We start from the raw sequence: 16,281 nt of genomic DNA on the forward strand, positions 1-16,281 counted from the left end.
TCAATATGTGTACCTATACCACATCCACAATCTGGCAACACCAAGCAAAATGGAAAGAGCCAAAATAAAAGAAATTTGATATTTATCAATACCTTCTATTTGTCTAGAAAAGGCACAATGAGGCATTTCCAAAGGCAGCTTGTAGAAGTGAGAGCATGCACACTTACAGTACTGTTAAAATCTTCTCAAAGTCATGGGTCTGGCTGTGCACATACTGTTACACGTTGTGTTATTTGATTAACTCACTTCTGCCTTTAGTTCACTCCATGTTTGGTTTTGTTTTCCCCATTTTTCAAGCGAGCTTCTCGTTCTGCATTCACACTGTCAGAACAGCCAGTTGGTTTCTCTCCATTTTCATTCTCTCATCGTGTAGAACAGCGAGCAGGTTTCTGTCCCTGATTACTGTCAGCTCATGCCTGCTCACTGCTTTTATTTGTCCCTGTGAAGTGATCATGACTTCATTTCTTTCACCTCCACAAACATGACCTGCAAACTTCATATGAGCCAGCGCATCTTCTGTAATCAGAGTGTCTTCATGCCATCATTTTTGCCAGTGTTGATGGGCATGAACCCTTTTTAAGACATTGGATTGTCAATGTTCCTTGCCAGATTTCCATGATTCACTCTATCTTCTACCCTTTTCCGATACTTTGCTGTTCTTGGCTGCATGCAGTCACTGATGTTCGGTCATTTTTTATTGTCAAGTTGCTTTTAATGTATTTTTTATTTATTCTTTTTTTAATTACTATGTTTTAAATGTCTCCATTATATTTTCTATAATTTATAATGGCAAAGACTTTGGGCTCATGTTTCAAGGTCCTTTCCAATTACTGTTACTGCTACTACTACTCCTACTACTATTACTACTACTACTGCAGTGTTCAGGCGTCCTCTTGGGGCAGATGTTCAGCTGGATCCTGGAGCAAATCAGACAATGATCTGTCAAACAGTCGTCTGCACCAGCCATTGCCTTGGTGGACAGAACATCTTTCTGGTCATGCTTTCAGACAATGATGTATGAGGGTTCTAGCTAGGACCACTTTAGTGCCAGGTAAATTGTGTGATTGCAGTTCATAGCATCGAGGGGGGAGCCGCGGCCCCCTGAAGCTATAGGGTTTTATACCACTAAAACATTATTGACAAGCCTGATTTTAACTCATTTTGAGTGGTTTTAGACACAATGAATCAAAAATAATAAACAAAAAATTATATTTATGTTGTAATATTTGTAAGATCAAAGTTCTTTTTGCATGTTTCTCTCAAAGTCTAAGTTAAGAAATTAAATAACGTTGAAAATGTTAAAAACACATTATTTAATGGACATAGCATTCACTCTCTTCAAAAATGACACACAGTAGTTTTTAATCCAGTGAAGCATCATCCTGACAGTTTTGTTTTGTTTTTTTTTTTTTTCAACAATTTGAGTGAGATTGCATTACTTTTTCTTTTTAAACAATATAACACCTAATTGCCTTGTTTGAACAAGAGCTGAACCTGGAATGATTCAAACCTCAAACCTGGTCTTTTAAATGAAAAACTTTGTGATTCAGTTTTTACTGATGCTGTGCCCCTCCTCCTCACCACCCCTCCTTCTCTGCTCTCTCCCTCTCTCCCCCCCCCCCCCCCCCCCCCGTCAGTCACGCGTTTATTGTTTTTGAAACATGGAGCTTTTTAGAAACACAAAGCTTTTCAACTGTAAAATAAACTAAATTTCTAAATGTATCATCACATACGGACACAGAAAGACCTCTAACGTATTTAATATAGAAGAGTTTTTTTTCTTCAGTTCAGAGCGGCGTAGAGATGCTGTTTTCAGCTGCTGCCCTTCACTGCTCTGTGGCCACAGAACGCGCTGACTCTCTGATCTCTGCTGTTTGTGATTTGATATGAAGAAAATGAGAAATATATTTCTTGTTACTTTAATTATTGGTTGAACTCAGCCACATGGGGTGTGCAGCCAGTACATTCTGAGTGCCAGTCCCAAGCCCGGATAAATGAGGAGGGTTGCGTCAGGAAGGGCATCCGGCGTAAAACAAGCCAACCCAACTATGCAGACTCAGAATCCAATTCCCATACCGGATCGGTCGCGGCCCGGGTTAACAACGTCCGCCACAGGTGCTATTGCCCAACAGGGTGCCAGTGGAAATTAGGCTACTGCTGGGCGAAGACGATGAAGAAGAGGAGGAAAACGTTGCCACGAACAGCGGGCGAAGAAGAAAACTAGAAGGGTGGAAATGAGAGCGGGGACTTTGAATGTTGGTAGTATGACTGGTAAAGGGAGAGAGCTGGCTGATATGATGGAGAGGAGAAAGGTAGACATATTGTGTGTGCAAGAGACCAAGTGGAAGGGAAGTAAGAGCAGGAGCATCGGCGGTGGGTACAAGTTGTTGTACCATGGTGAGGACAGGAAGAGAAATGGTGTTGGGGTCATTTTAAAGGAAGAGTATGTTAAAAGTGTGTTGGAGGTTAAGCGAGTGTCTGACAGGGTGATGAATGTGAAGTTGGAAATTGAAGGGGTGATGATGAATATCATCAGTGCATATGCCCCACAGGTAGGTTGTGAGATGAAGGGGAAAGAAGATTTCTGGAGTGTGTTAGATGAGGTGGTGGAGAGTGTGCCCAAGCATGAAAGAGTGGTGATAGGAGCAGACTTCAATGGGCATGTTGGTGAAGGGAACAGAGGTGATGAGGAAGTAATGGGTAGATATGGTATCAAGGATAGGAATGGGGAAGGACAGATGGTAGTTGATTTTGCAAAAGGATGGAAATGGCTGTGGTGAATACCTACTTTAAGAAAAGGGAGGAGCACAGGATAACATATAAGAGTGGAGGAAGGTGCACACAGGTGGACTACATTCTTTATAGGAGATGCAAGCTAAAAGAAATCACAGACTGTAAGGTGGTAGCAGGAGACAGTGTCACTAGACAGCATAGGATGGTTGTTTGTAGGATGACTTTAGAGGTAAAGAAGAAGAGAGTGAGAGCTCAACAAAGGATCAGATGGTGGAAGCTGAAGGAGGAAGACTTGTGTGAAATTTAGCGAGCAGGTGAGAGAAGCACTAGTTGGAGGGGAAGCAATTTTGGACAACTGGAAAAGTACTGCAGATGTGGTGAGGGAGACAGCTAGGACAGTACTGGGTATGACATCTGGACAGTGGAAGGAAGACAAGGAGACTTGTTGGTGGAATGAAGAGGTCCAGGAAAGCATAAGGAGAAAGAGGTTGGCGAAAAAGTTTTGGGATAGTTGGAGAGATGAAGAAAGTAGACAGGAGTACAAGGAGATGCGGCGTAAGGCGAGAAGAGAAGTGGCAAAAGCAAAGGAAAAGGCATATTGCGAGCTGTACAAGAAGTTGAATAGTAAGGAAGGAGAAAAGGACTTGTACCGATTGGCCAGACAAAGGGACAGAGCTGGAAAGGATGTGCAGCAGGTTATGGTGGTAAAAGATGCACATGGTAATGTGCTGACAAGTGAGGAGTGTGTGCTGAGAAGGTGGAGGGAATATTTTGAAGAGTTGATGAATAAAGAAAATGAGCGAGAAAAAAGGCTGGATTATGTGGTGAGAGTAAATCAGGAAGTAAAAGAGATTAGCAAGGATGAAGTGAGGGCTGCTATGAAGAGGATGAAGAGTGGAAAGGCAGTTGGTCCAGATGACATTCCAATGGAGGCATGGAAATGTCTAGGAGAGATGGCAGTAGAGTTTCTAACCAGATTGTTTAATAAAATCTTGGAAAGTGAGAGGATGCCTGAGGAGTGGAGACGAAGTGTGCTGGTTCCTATTTTCAAGAACAAGGGTGATGTGCAGAGCTGCAGTAACTACAGAGGCATAAAGCTGATCAGCCACAGCATGTAGTTATGGGAAAGAGTAGTAGAAGCTAGGCTTAGAAAACAGGTGAAGATCTGTGAGCAGCGATATGGTTTCATGCCGAGAAAGAGCACTACAGATGCAATGTTTGCTCTAAGAATACTGTTGGAAAAGTACAGAGAAGGAGAGTTACATTGTGTGTTTGTGGACTTAGAAAAAGCTTATGATAGGGTGCCAAGAGAAGAGTTGTGGCATTGTATGAGGAAGTCTGGAGTGGCAGAGAAGTACGTTAGGGTAGTGCAGGACATGTACAAGAATAGTGTGACAGCAGTGAGATGCGCAGTCGGAATGACAGACTCATTCAAGGTGGAGGTGGGATTACACCAAGGATCAGCTCTGAGTCCTTTCTTGTTTGCAGTGGTGATGGACAGGTTGACAGATGAGATCAGACAGGAGTCCCCATGGACTATGATGTTTGCAGTTGACATTGTGATCTGTAGTGAGAGTAGAGAGCAAGTTGAGTCTAGTCTGGAGAAGTGGAGATGTGCTTTGGAGAGAAGGGGAATGAAAGTCAGTAGAAGCAAGATTGAGTACATGTGTGTGAATGAGAGGGAGCCCAGTGGAATAGTGCAGTTACAAGGAGTATAAGTGGTGAAAGTAGATGAGTTTAAATATTTGGGGTCAACTGTTCAAAGTAATGGAGAGTGTGGTAAAGAGGTGAAGAAGAGAGTGCAGGCAGGGTGGAGTGGGTGGAGAAAGGTGGCAGGAGTGATTTGTGACCGAAGAATATCAGCAAGAGTGAAGGGGAAAGTTTACAAAACAGACCAGCTATGTTGTATGGTTTAGAGACAGTGGCACTAACAAAAAGACAGGAGGCAGAGCTGGAGGTGGCAGAGCTGAAGATGTTGAGATTCTCTTTGGGAGTGACAAGAATGGACAAGATTAGGAATGAACATATCAGAGGGACAGCTCAGGTGGGACGGTTTGGAGACAAAGTCAGAGAGGCGAGATTGAGATGGTTTGGACATGTGCAGAGGAGGGACCCAGGGTATATAGGGAGAAGGATGCTGAGGATGGAGCCACCAGGCAGGAGGAGAAGAGGGAGACCAAAGAGGAGGTTCATGGATGTGCTGAGAGAAGACATGCAGGTGGTTGGTGTGACAGAGGAAGATACAGAGGACAGGGTGAGATGGAAACGATTGATCTGCTGTGGCGACCCCTAACGGGAACAGCCGAAAGACAAAGAAGAAGATTTTGATGAGACAGTCTTCCTTGCCACAGAGGGATTGCCACGATGACAACTACTACTAGTACTACTACTATCAAAAACCTGCCCATGCGTGTGTGTGTGGGGGGTGGGGTGGAGTGAGGAATTCCACATACATATACATCCATCCGCTATGATCATTATGGTATGAATTTTATTTTTCAATATGTTCATCCCAAATCAAAATCTCTTTATCCAGACATCTTGTCTGCGTTTGCACAGTGAAACTCTGTAATCCCCTGCAGCTGTTCAGACTGTAATCTGTCCTCAGGTCCAACCTGCTGAGTATTTGGCTTTAACTGAGAGTCTTCCTGCCAGAAACAAGGTGTTATGGGACAAATTCTGCAACTGAAGGAATCCAGCTGCAGTGAAAGGAAGGTGGGCTTCAGGGACGGATAAAAACCCTCCACCCTCAGTGGCTCCCAGGATTATCTGTCACTGTGTAAATCAACATTGTTTCACAAACTAAACATCCAACAAGGCTCAGACAGAAACACCCAGAACCTGCACTGCCCAGATTACCGTTAGGTTATTATCGTTTTATAAGACATCGAAGATCAGCGCAGAGAGGTGAAAGGTGCAGAAACAGACTATCGGTGTTTGACGTTTGACATTGTTGGATCTGGCAGGTAAAGAATACAAAGGCTGATTTTTGTCAGAGCGGATTTAACTTGTGAAAATAAGACTTTGTTATCACACACTTTACAGGGGGTGAAGGATAACATGCTTCAAAGAATCCACACGAAGCCAAAATACTACACGTGACTCCTAGTTTAACCTCTGCCGTGTCCTCGGTTCAATGACATGTTATGACAGAAGAAGTTGATCCAACCATAAACCACATCAGAAATAAACCGCACTGTAAAAAAGAAAAAGAAAAGCAGGACATACCACTGAAGGTGCTGGCGAAGGGGAGGCTGGGGTCATGTGGAACCTTCCCACGGCCGTTTTCCACATTGGTTGGGTCCATGGTGAAGACATGCTGAGGAACAAACACACACTCAGGTCACGGCTGCTCGCAGTACAGATTTAAGTCACAAGTGCACGGCAGCAAAACAGGACCGTACCGTCCCAGACACTTTGACTCAGGGCAAAATATGACCAATGTGACCAAACTGGGTTCAATAAGCACTCTGTCAAAGGTACTGCAGCAACTGAGTGAGACCCAGTCGCTGCCCAGATAATCACGTAAGGCTTACTTTAAGAAAATGTTTTTCTTGTTGTTTAATGCTGGCAAATTATACAGTATTTTTTGTCTTTCTGATGCCTGATTCTGTTTTTTCTCTCTGTTTAAGGTGCAGCTCCATCCAGAGATGGGAGTTGTATTCGTGTTGGCGATCCTCCTGTCCTGTGCGCCAATAACATTTCTTCTATATTTGTCCGAGAATTGTTCTGTAAATTATGTTTGTAGCATGGCCCAAGCAGAGGGTCACCCCTTTGAGTCTGGTCTGCTTGAGGTTTCTTCCTCAGAGGGAGTTTTTCCTTACCACTGTAGCTCTGGGGGTTGGTAAGGTTAGACCTTGCCTGTGTGAAGCGCTTTGAGGCAACTCTGTTGTGATTTGGCGCTATACGAGGTTTATTAGAAAACTAACCGGCAGTTTTATAAAAAAAAAAACTATATGGATTTGAATCATGTGCGATTACATCAGACATGCTTGAACCCTCGTGTGCATGCGTGAGTTTTTTCACGCGTGTCGGTGACGTCATCCGCCTGTGGGGAGGCTTTGAGTGAGCACTGGTCCAGCCCTCTCGGCTGAAATCCTTTGTCTGAGACGCTGCTGGAGACGGCGCGCGTTGCTTTATCAAAATTTTTTCAGGACCTGTGAGGGATATCCGAGTGGACACTATTCGAGAAATTTACCTGGTTTTCGGTGAAAAGTTTAACGGCTGATGAGAGATTATGGGGTGTTTCTGTCGCTGTAAAGACTTCCCACGGAGCGGGACGTCGCGCAGCGCTTCCAGGCGCCGTCTTCGGCCTGTTTCGACCTGAAAACATCCGAACTTAAGGCTTAATTCACCCAGGATGTCATGAGAGAACAGAGAAGATTCAGAAGAGGCCGGCATGAGGACTTTATGCGGACATTCCACTGTTTAAGGACATTTTTTAATGAAAGACGTGTGCGCAAATTCACCGAGTCATTTCCGTGACGACTCTGCAAATCTGTGTGCGCCAGGAAAAACACCTCCGTGTTGAAAACCATTTATAAAATTCAGGCAGCTTTTGATGGCTTTCAACAAGTGAGTAACTGAGAAATTGTTTAACAGCTTGGGCATGTTCCAACTTGCCTGTTAAGGTTTCCAACGGAGGTGTTTTTCTTGTCGCGACCCCCCGCGGTCGGGTCCGGCCCGACATGCGACTCTGCCCGCACGTTCTTTCATTACAAAATGTCCATTAACAATGGAATGTCCGAATAAACCCCTCATGCCGACTTCTTCTGAAAGTTCTCTGTTCTCTTACGACTTACTGGGTCAACAGAGCCTGAAATGTGGAAGTTTTCAACTTGAAACGGCGAGACGCTGCCGCCTCGAAGTGCAGATCGCTGTCAGGCGCCGTGGGCCATCCTTAAAGCGACACTACCAGACCAAAATCTCTCATCAGCCGTTAAAATGATAATAATGAATTACAATAGTCCAGCCTAGAGGAAATAAATGCATGAATTAGTTTTTCAGCATCACTCTGAGACAAGACCTTTCTAATTTTAGAGATATTGCGAAAATGCAAAAAAGCAGTCCTACATATTTGTTTAATATGCGCATTGAATGACATATCCTGATCAAAAATGACTCCAAGATTTCTCACAGTATTACTAGAGGTCAGGGTAATGCCATCCAGTGTAAGGATCTGGTTAGACACCATGTTTCTAAGATTTGTGGGGCCAAGTACAATAACTTCAGTTTTATCTAAGTTTAAAAGCAGGAAATTAGAGGTCATCCATGTCTTTATGTCTGTAAGACATTCCTGCAGTTTAGCTAATTGGTGTGTGTCCTCTGGCTTCATGGATAGATAAAGCTGGGTATCATCTGCGTAACAATGAAAATTTAAGCAATGCCGTCTAATAATACTGCCTAAGGGAAACATGTATAAAGTGAATAAAATTGGTCCTAGCACAGAACCTTGTGGAACTCCATAATTAACCTTAGTCTGTGAAGAAGATTCCCCATTTACATGAACAAATTGTAATCTATTAGATAAATATGATTCAAATCACCACAGCGCAGTGCCTTTAATACCTATGGCATGCTCTAATCTCTGTAATAAAATTTTATGGTCAACAGTATCAAAAGCAGCACTGAGGTCTAACAGAACAAGCACAGAGATGAGTCCACTGTCTGAGGCCATAAGAAGATCATTTGTAACCTTCACTAATGCTGTTTCTGTACTATGATGAATTCCAAAACCTGACTGAAACTCTTCAAATAGACCATTCCTCTGCAGATGATCAGTTAGCTGTTTTACAACTACCCTTTCAAGAATTTTTGAGAGAAAAGGAAGGTTGGAGATTGGCCTATAATTAGCTAAGATAGCTGGGTCAAGTGATGGCTTTTTAAGTAATGGTTTAATTACTGCCACCTTAAAAGCCTGTGGTACATAGCCAACTAATAAAGATAGATTGATCATATTTAAGATCGAAGCATTAATTAATGGTAGGGCTTCCTTGAGCAGCCTGGTAGGAATGGGGTCTAATAGACATGAGATGGCTAAAGGGGCTCTTGTGAAACAAGACATCCTCTTTGGCAGATCAGACAAAGGAGGTGATGGCTTGTAACCCAACAACTGTGAAGGCAGATGAAGGTCCTCAGACCACAATCATCTGAGACTTCCCAGCCATCAGACCAGGCTAAGTATCTGTCAAGGACCGCGTGTTTGTCAACATGCAATGGCATTCTCATGTTAAACAAATCCACAGACAGGCATCTCTACATCCACCCAGGATTTAAGTTTTCTCCGCCTCCACATCCTTTCCGGGAATCGATCAAGAGACAGTCTTCCTTGCCACCAAGGGATTAAAATGACAATTTCATTGCAGATGCCATAAACCCAAGATATTTCATGTTTTGTGTGGTCAACTTCAATGCATTCATATAAATCCATTCCTGAATCTCAGGCCTGCAACACATGCCAAAAAAGTTAGGACACTAAATAATTTATCATGTTAACAAATGAAATGAAAATGACCAGACAAAACATGAAATATCTTGGGTTGATGCCATCTGCAATGAAACAGAAGTCAAAGTCATGTAAGAATCACTGCAGGTTTTTTCATTTGCATTTTCTGTGTTATCATTTATATTCTCTGAATAATGACAAAAAAAAAAAAAAAAATTCTGCCAGGGTATTTAAACTGTGTAACAAACTCTACCAAAAAGTCTGATGCACCAAAATCAATCACAAATTCAACTTTGTTTTGCCTCCGTAATATCCCACAGGCATGTCTGCGATCTGCTGGATGGTTGGTGGAGGCTGGATTAATGATGGAAATAAGGACCAGGTGTGGTTTTCAGTGAGAAATGTGCTAAATCTGGTTGTTTCCCAATGGTTATCTTCTAAAACTCCACACAACCCTACAGAAAGGATTTTGTTTAAATTCACGATGAACGTAAAACAGATGGAGGGACGTGCTTCTGATTGAGACAGACGTTTCTGCGGAGAAATTCATAAACTTTGTCTGTTTCACAGTGGTTACATTCCCAAACTCAAACAACAGTCAAGTCCGCACAACCCCACAGAAAAGATTTTGTGTGAATGTCACTGAAGCAAACACTTCTTCCTTCTCTCTCTGTCTTACTGATGTTGTTGTTGTGTGGACCGCCTGAAGAGGAGGTACTGCTGGCCAACGCCAGAGGGCATGAAGATGAAGTCAAAACGGAGCTGTTGGATCCACCAGAAAACATCATCCCGGAGTCCACTATCGTCGCCACACTGACGTGGGACGTGGAGAACATCGTCAGGGAGGCCCTGACGCGTCACCCGGACCCCGGCGGTGGACCATCTAACCGTCTGTACGTCCCACCAGACGCTAGGACTGCAGTGTTGGACTTCTGTCAAGGTTCTAAGCTCACCTGCCATCCAGGGGTGCGAAGGACCGTGGCAGTTGTTGGGCAGCGGTTCTGGTGGGCATCTCTGGAAGCCGACGTCCAGGAGTATGTCCGGGCCTGTACCACCTGTGCCAGGGGCAAGGCAGTCCACCAACCAGAAAAGGGACTCCTCCAGCCGCTGCCAGTGCCTTGTCGCCCCTGGTCCCACATCGGCCTGGACTTCGTCACGGATCTCCCTGCATCCCAGGGAATGACAACCATCCTGACGATAGTGGACCAGTTCTCCAAGGCGGCCCACTTCGTGGCCCTCCCGAAGCTCCCGACGGCCCAGGAGACTGCAGACCTCCTGGTCCACTACATCGTACGTCTGCATGGTATCCCTACGAACATCGTCTCGGATCATGGTCCCCAGTTCTCCTTGCAAGTCTGGAGGAGTTTCTGTAGGGAACTGGGGGCCACCGTGAGCCTTTCATCCGGGTACCACCCACAGACCAACAGCCAAGCAGAGCGGGCGAATCAGGAGCTGGAACAGGCCCTTCGTTGTATGACCTCCGCGCACCCGACGGCCTGGAGTCAACATCTGGCCTGGATCGAGTATGCTCATAATAGTCAAGTTTCGTCTGCTACCAGCCTCTCCCCATTTGAGGCGTGTTTGGGGTACCAGCCCCCTTTGTTTCCGGCTGTGGAGGGAGAGGTCGGGGTTCCCTCGGTCCAGGCCCACCTCAGGAGGTGCTGTCAGGTGTGGCGAACTGCCCGCTCTGCCCTGCAGAAAGCCCGGACGAGGGCGAAGAACCATGCAGACCGCCGACGCGCCTCGGCCCCAGAATATCAGCCCGGGCAGGAGGTCTGGCTGTCAACGAAGAACATTCCGCTCAACACAGAGTCACAAAAACTGATGGACAGATATATCGGACCGTTCAAGATCACCAAAATCATCAGTCCAGCCGCAGTGAAGCTGAAACTCCCAGCTTCACTGCGGATCCATCCAGTTTTCCATGTTTTCAAGATCAGACCATACCACACCTCGGACCTTTGCACCTCCGGACCAGCGCCGCCTCCTGCCCGCATCATCGAGGGCAAGCCTGCGTGGACAGTCCACAGGCTCCTGGATGTTCGCCATAGGGGTTGGGGTCTCCAGTATCTGTTGGACTGGGAGGGATACGGACCTGAAGAACGCTCCTGGGTGAAGAGGAGCTTCATCCTGGATCCGGCCCTCCTGGCCGAGTTCTACCAGCGACACTCCGACAAGCCTGGTCGGGTGCCAGGAGGCGCCCGTTGGTGGGGGGGGTCCTGTTGTGTGGGCCGCCCGAAGAGGAGGTACTGCTGGCCAACGCCAGAGGGCCTGTAGTCGGGTTTCAGGCACCAGAGGGCGCAGTTACCACCCAGGAGCCAGGACTGACAGCTGTCAGCAATCATCATCACTGCACCATTAAAGCCTGGAGGAGACACCACATCTCTGCCGAGATATCAGCTTACCTTACAGGTAAACTCTCAACCGTTTGACTGTGCTGTACGCACGTGTTCTCTTTCTCTGAGTTTTTGCAGGAGTTCCTGTTAACTACTGTCAGCTGGGAGCTGGGTTTGTGGTTAGTGGAGGAGTGACGTCTTCACCCCTCACTCCAAACTGGATAAGCAGTACTTTCAGGATCTTCCCGAACTGTGTTCCTGTGTAGATGGTGGAGGTGTTTTTCCCACCCTATTACAGTGAGAACGTGTTTTGCTGACTGTTTACTGGGTGTTCACACACCCACCCTTTAACCTGTTTTTGTTCCTGCCAGCAGTACCGGATCTGACAGCTGGAAGCAGAGGCCACCTGGGGACTCGAGGCTTGGCAGCTTCAGTATACTGCAGGTCTTCATTGGCGGCGGAACCTTGTGGGCCCCGGCTCTTCTCTGGATAGGCGTCTCCTACCCTCGGGCCTGCCCACATGTCACTTATTGTATCTTGTGATTGACTATCTAAAAGCAGTATTCGACCTGTTGTGTTATGTTTCGGATGCGGGCGGAGAACCGACCCAGCGTTTGAAAGGACCAAGCATGAAATAAGCAGAGCACGGTTCAAAAGGATAACAGAATTTAATAAACATAACAGTGAGTAGTGCTAAACAACTAAAACATCCGCGGTCTGGTGAGGTGAAAACACGGCGCGCTCTCAGCAGCGCAAACGGTCCGGAGCCACAGCAGTTCGGACCCAGGGACCCCGCCGACATCCCCCAGGTGGCCGCGACAAACCGAGTCTGTGAAGAAAGAAAACATGAGGTGAGTCCAACTCCACACAGAGAGACACAACTCAAAGGTGCAGGCAATCAGCAAACACTTCCTGGCTTAAAGCTATACATCAGCTTCTCACCCTGCAGGCACGGAACAACTTAGTTCAAATCTCCACTGCAGCAGAAGCTGATTAGACAATTAGCATAACATGACAGCTCAATAACACAAGGTGTGAGGGACACCAAATCCACTGTCATTACTTCATAAAAGTCACCAAAACCAAATTACCTCAGGAAGTGTGCTGAAGAGCGTGAGGCCTCACCCAATCCTCCTTCACAGACTGTGGCGTCAAACCTGGAGCGGTCTCTGCGTCCATGATGGTGAGATTGTTCTCCTGACGTCGATCTCACACGTCTGCTCACAAGGTCGAGTCTCTGGCAATCACACACTGTGCATTCAAGGTTTAAATGCAGCAATCTCTGATTATGACAAAATACACCACAGCTGTGAGTCCTGATGACCTGCACGTGATAACAAGCCTCAGGTGTTCAGGGTGAGGTCCTGATGCTCAGCCACTCAGTCCTGAATGCATACCACCTGGTGGGAGAAACAGAAAACAAAAACCAAACCAGCCAAACACCCCAGCCCACAACAGTACCCCACCCTCACGGGAAGCCTCCCGGCGACCACATGGACCTGGGCCAGGAAAAACAAAGCCCCCCTCCAGGGACCATGGCTGGAATGTTGGCTGGGAACAAAAAACACCTCCTGCAGCTTCAGCTCCTTGTGCTGACGATCCAGCTGGGAAAGGCCCGTCTCCAGGAGCTGTGCGTTACTGTGCTCTGACGACAGCACCATCATCAGCTGCTCCACCTGCAACGTTAATCTCTTCATGCAGTCATTGATCATCTCAATGTTGAGCCTCTCCAGCTCTTCCCTCAGCTGGATAACGCACGCTCCCAGCCGCCTCTTCTCTGTCAACAGGGAACTCCGTGCCGAGACCATCACTCTCATCCTGGAGCCCATCCTTTCCCATCCTGAGCCTGTCTGCAGCAGACTGCTCCGCAGCTGACACTCCAGTGCAGAGACATCCCTTGTTGACTTGAATGGTCTTGCCCTCTGTTTCGTTTAGCAAACCTGTTAGAGTCTCCACCTTTGCGTTCATTCCTGTCGACTCTTGCTTTAGTTCACTTTGCATAAGTTTGGCCAGGAGTTCTTAAACCTGTGCACTCAGCCTTCTTCCGACTATGTGTTAAAGTCTGCTTAGTCATAAACAAAAAAAAGACAAACACAAACAACCATACCAACCCCCCCTCCCCAGAGGACCATTCCATCAAACCCCGGGAAGAGGAGAAAAGAAAACAAAAACCAAACCAGCCAAACACCCCAGCCCACAACATGTTGTGCACATTTGCCACAATAAATTATATTTATTGGATTATCTATTGACCGTTCATTTACGCCCCCTGTTGTGGGTCCGTGCATTACACTTTCTCCAACAGTTGTGGTCTGGGGAATCGGTCTGGCTCCCTTTTTGTTTTCGCCCCTCCTTCCTGTGCTTTTTCTGCCAGTGGAGCTGATCATCATCATCTACACCTCTGGTTGTGGCACACCTGCACTAATCAGCAGCGTCCTACTTAAGCCTCAGCTGAACAGAAGGATCTTTCCATCTTCGGAGCGGTAATACTGTCCTGGAGTTTAATCGTATCTTGTCTGTGTTTTTCCCCTCTTTGGATTTATTTGGTCATTCTAATTTTTGTGTTTTTTGTCTTTTGTGGAGTCCACAGCCACCACCAGCCCACTGGTCCACGTGGCTTCCTGCTTCCAGTGTTTTCCTCTCCTGGTCTCCACCACATCATATCATCAGTACTATTACAATAACCTGTTCTTTATCATTCCCTGCCTCATTTCATTTGAGTTTGTTTCAGTTCCTGGTCCTCTTGCAACAACTGATCATATGTGTGATTTTGAAATTACATGTACCGTAGCTTGAAAAGAGCTTGTCTGTTTCTTTCATTTCTAAAGTCTCGGTCTGGTAGCCACCAAAGCTTATGTTCTGTTGTCCATAAAGGCCACAGCTGCTTCTTCTCAGATGGTGGGATTATTTTTTTTTAATGTCCATGTAGGATAGACGAACATGAACACTGCAATCAGCACTCCAATCAGCTGGAAGTTTAAATACATTTTTGTTGCAAAATTCAGATTTTGACAGTGATTGTTTTATGCTGCATAATGTTGTGATTCTGTCGTGTTTGCTAATGGTTTCAGTACGATCAGGAGAAACATGAATGCCACAGGTGACCAACCAGGAACAAATCACTTCCTGGCTGGGAGCACGCACTGCCCTTTGCTGCAACTGCAGAACCGCTTTGGTTCCTGAGTGGAAATCATCCCCGCAGCTCTAAAATAAGCCGTCTGTCTGCTGCAGCCAGGTGAAGCGTGGGCGCCCCCACGGCTGTCTCCCACCAAGAACAGAACAATTCCACTCTGCAAATTACGGAGGCTTAGTGGAGTATTTTTAGCTTATGTTTCAGATTCATTCGTCCGTCCACTGAACTCTGAATTGTCCTGAGAACTAAGACGCAGTCTGAGAAACGAGGAAATGCCGGCTCACTGTGGATGCCAGAACATAGTTTCTCACACCGTCCTCGGTACAAAACGGCCCCAGAGAACCGGAGAGAATATTAAGAAGGATCAAATGGAGAACTGTTATCAAATAGAAACAACTTTAGCATCCAGAGTATTAGATCATCAAAATAATGACGCAAGGGGTCAGCAACAGGTCAGAGGTCATCACCCTGTCATGAAGTTATGCAACCACACAAAGGAAAGTGAGTGTGTGATTTCATGCTTTCATCAGGCAGGGCGGGGCTTAAATGAGCAGTACCAGTACCTGTCAGAACCAGTACTGAGGTTTGTGTGGTTTCATTCACCATGGACTGACTAGTTATTATTTATTACCACTTAATTAATAATAATTATTATTAATTAGAGCTATGTGCAGTACTGTCAAACATCTTGTTTTTCAGTCATTTTGCATAAACATGTTGTATTCATTGTTCTCATTCTATTAAAAAAGCAACAACAAATAAAGCCATGTTTACTGTTTACGGTTTACTGTTTACTTACAAACAGTAAACCTTTGGCATTAATAATGTTCTTAACCTGTTCTTATTGTTATTCTTATTAATTACCAAGTTGTCACGTCTGCAGGCGCAGGGCCACTCAGATCGCGGGCAGCACGCTGTGAATGCAGCGAGCGGATGCCAAAAATGGGTGGAGTTCTGTTTGTGTTCTGGTCACAGACCCACAACAGGCGGTCAGAGACACACAACAACCGGTCAGAGACCCACAACAACCGGTCAGAGACTCACAACAGGCGGTCAGAGACCCACAACAGGCGGTCAGAGACCCACAACAACCGGTCAGAGACCCACAACAGGCGGTCAGAGACCCACAACAGGCGGTCAGAGACCCACAACAACCGGTCAGAGACCCACAACAGGCGGTCAGAGACCCACAACAACCGGTCAGAGACCCACAACAGGCGGTCAGAGACCCACAACAACCGGTCAGAGACTCACAACAGGCGGTCAGAGACCCACAACAGGCGGTCAGAGACCCACAACAACCGGTCAGAGACCCACAACAACCGGTCAGAGACCCACAACAGGCGGTCAGAGACCCACAACAACCGGTCAGAGACCCACAACAGGCGGTCAGAGACTCACAACAGGCGGTCAGAGACCCACAACAGGCGGTCAGAGACCCACAACAGGCGGTCAGAGACCCACAACAGGCAGTCAGAGACTCACAACAGGCGGTCAGAGACCCACAACAGCCAGTCAGAGACCCACAACAACCGGTCAGAGACCCACAACAGGCGGTCAGAGACCCACAACAGCCAGTCAGAGACCCACAACAACCGGTCAGAGACTCACAACAGGCGGTCAGAGACCCACAA

General features: G+C 46.4%; 1 protein-coding gene across 1 annotated transcript in view; it reads right to left on the reverse strand.

Annotated features, from left to right (window-relative positions):
* sema3bl (sema domain, immunoglobulin domain (Ig), short basic domain, secreted, (semaphorin) 3bl) overlaps positions 1–16,281 on the reverse strand; it is a 271,055-nt gene that overhangs the window by 91,840 nt on the left and 162,934 nt on the right. Inside the window, exon 5 of the mRNA XM_034171771.1 lies at positions 5,962–6,052. Within this exon, the coding sequence (XP_034027662.1) occupies positions 5,962–6,052 (91 nt within the window). The remainder of the gene's footprint in view (positions 1–5,961; positions 6,053–16,281) is intronic.

Source organism: Thalassophryne amazonica, chromosome 6 (genome assembly GCF_902500255.1).
Source record: "Thalassophryne amazonica chromosome 6, fThaAma1.1, whole genome shotgun sequence".
In the NCBI taxonomy this organism is placed as follows: Eukaryota; Metazoa; Chordata; class Actinopteri; order Batrachoidiformes; family Batrachoididae; genus Thalassophryne; species Thalassophryne amazonica.